General features: G+C 57.6%; 1 protein-coding gene across 1 annotated transcript in view; it reads left to right on the top strand.

The window, feature by feature from the left end:
* Nucleotides 1–35: 35 nt before the first annotated feature.
* The window catches only part of hcn1 (hyperpolarization activated cyclic nucleotide-gated potassium channel 1), a 50,922-nt gene continuing 49,387 nt past the window's right edge, over nucleotides 36–1,570 (top strand). The window contains exon 1 of the mRNA XM_019882793.1: nucleotides 36–518. Coding sequence (XP_019738352.1) covers nucleotides 160–518 — 359 coding nt within the window. The 5' untranslated portion in view covers nucleotides 36–159. The remainder of the gene's footprint in view (nucleotides 519–1,570) is intronic.

Below are 1,570 nucleotides of genomic sequence, written 5' to 3'. Positions count from 1 at the left end.
GGGGGGTTGGGGCAGGAGGGGGCGCCGGCAGCAGCAGCAGCAGCGGCAGCGCCGACGCACTGTGAAGGACACCGGGAGAGAGCGGCACCTCTCCGGCTCGAGCCCCCTTCCACCTCCCCGGGCCCCCCCTCCCTTCCCCGCCTCTAAGCGCGCGCAGCCATGGAGGACAAAGCCAACTCGTTCTCCGGCGCCAAGGAGGAGAAGGCGGACGGGAATAACGCCTTCCAGCGGCAGGACTCCATCCAGAAGAACAACAGCGCGGGCGGCCAGAACACCAAGGAGCACGGCAACTCGGTGGGCTTCAAGGGGGAGCGCGACGAGGCCATGGTGGGCTTCGACGACCTGGAGGCGGCGTCCAGGCAACACGGGTTCATGCAGAGGCAATTCGGGGCCATGATGCAGCCCGGAGTCAATAAGTTCTCCCTGCGGATGTTCGGCAGCCAGAAAGCGGTGGAGAAGGAGCAGGAGCGGGTGCAGACGGCCGGCTACTGGATCATTCACCCGTATAGCGATTTTAGGTAAAACACCTGAACGCACCCCCTCTCCCCTCCTCCCCTCCTCCCGGCTCCGGTCACCCGTAGGTCTGAGAGCTTTCGCGCACACCTTGCACCCAAGCGCGCGTCTCATTGCGGCATTTTGCTGCATCGCACGAACGTCCTTGGACGCAAGGCAAACACGCTCGAGCTCTCGCGCTGGCTGCGCGCGCGTCTCGTCTTTTTTTTTTTTCCCCCCCTCACAAATTGCAGCTCGTGCAGGCGCCCCTCTACCTGCCAATGCAGCATCACCAGCATAGTGGCTTGTAAACATTACTCTGCTGCAAGGGGGGGGGGGGGCGGACCAAGGAGATGGGGGGGGTCCTCTTTTAGTTTGAGCATTCCCGTGTGATGTCATGTTGATGGTGGGCAAGCAGTGGGGTGAGGGCTAGAATGGATATACATTTTGACCACAATAGATTATTCGTTGGCACTTCCACCAGGTTGAGAATCTCCGAGTTAGCATGTTTTTCGCCGGCCTTTTTCTCATCATTCACCAACATGCGTTGAGGTTCATCAAATACTCTAAATTAGGGCATGCAAGCAGTCGAGTGGCGACAAGTCCACAGTGCGCCCGGACTCTCTCTCTCTCAGCTTCAAGCTCGCTGGTGATCACGGTCGCGCAAAGGGGGGTGGGGGGGGGCGGCCGATCCGCAGGCCCACCCCGTCAACTCACGTGCATATCGCCCATAAAAATACTACTAGTCCACACTCTGCCTTTGGCTGTAAATGATTAATCGATTCTTAAATTAGTCGATGAATGTGATATTCGATTACAACTCAATGAATTGATCTCTTTTGACACTTTGTATACGGTGTATAATTTTGTCAAACCAGAAATGGCTCTCGCTCCCCTGCTGTAATGTGATGGAAATTGGTGTCGCGGTGGGATGAATGAAGCCCCGGTGCGCCGACTGCCTCATTTAATTCCACCAGTGAAATCAGGTGCAGGTTGGCCACCGTCTCATGGTCCACTTCACCAATTAATGCATCTCGCTCATCCGGGCCCTCATCCTGCGTGCCATCAGCCGTGCGGC

The sequence above is a fragment of the Hippocampus comes genome, unplaced genomic scaffold (genome assembly GCF_001891065.2).
Source record: "Hippocampus comes isolate QL1 unplaced genomic scaffold, H_comes_QL1_v1.1 scaffold30, whole genome shotgun sequence".
In the NCBI taxonomy this organism is placed as follows: Eukaryota; Metazoa; Chordata; class Actinopteri; order Syngnathiformes; family Syngnathidae; genus Hippocampus; species Hippocampus comes.
Note: the sequence above shows the minus strand (reverse complement) of the source record. Positions and strands in the feature narration are given on the sequence as shown.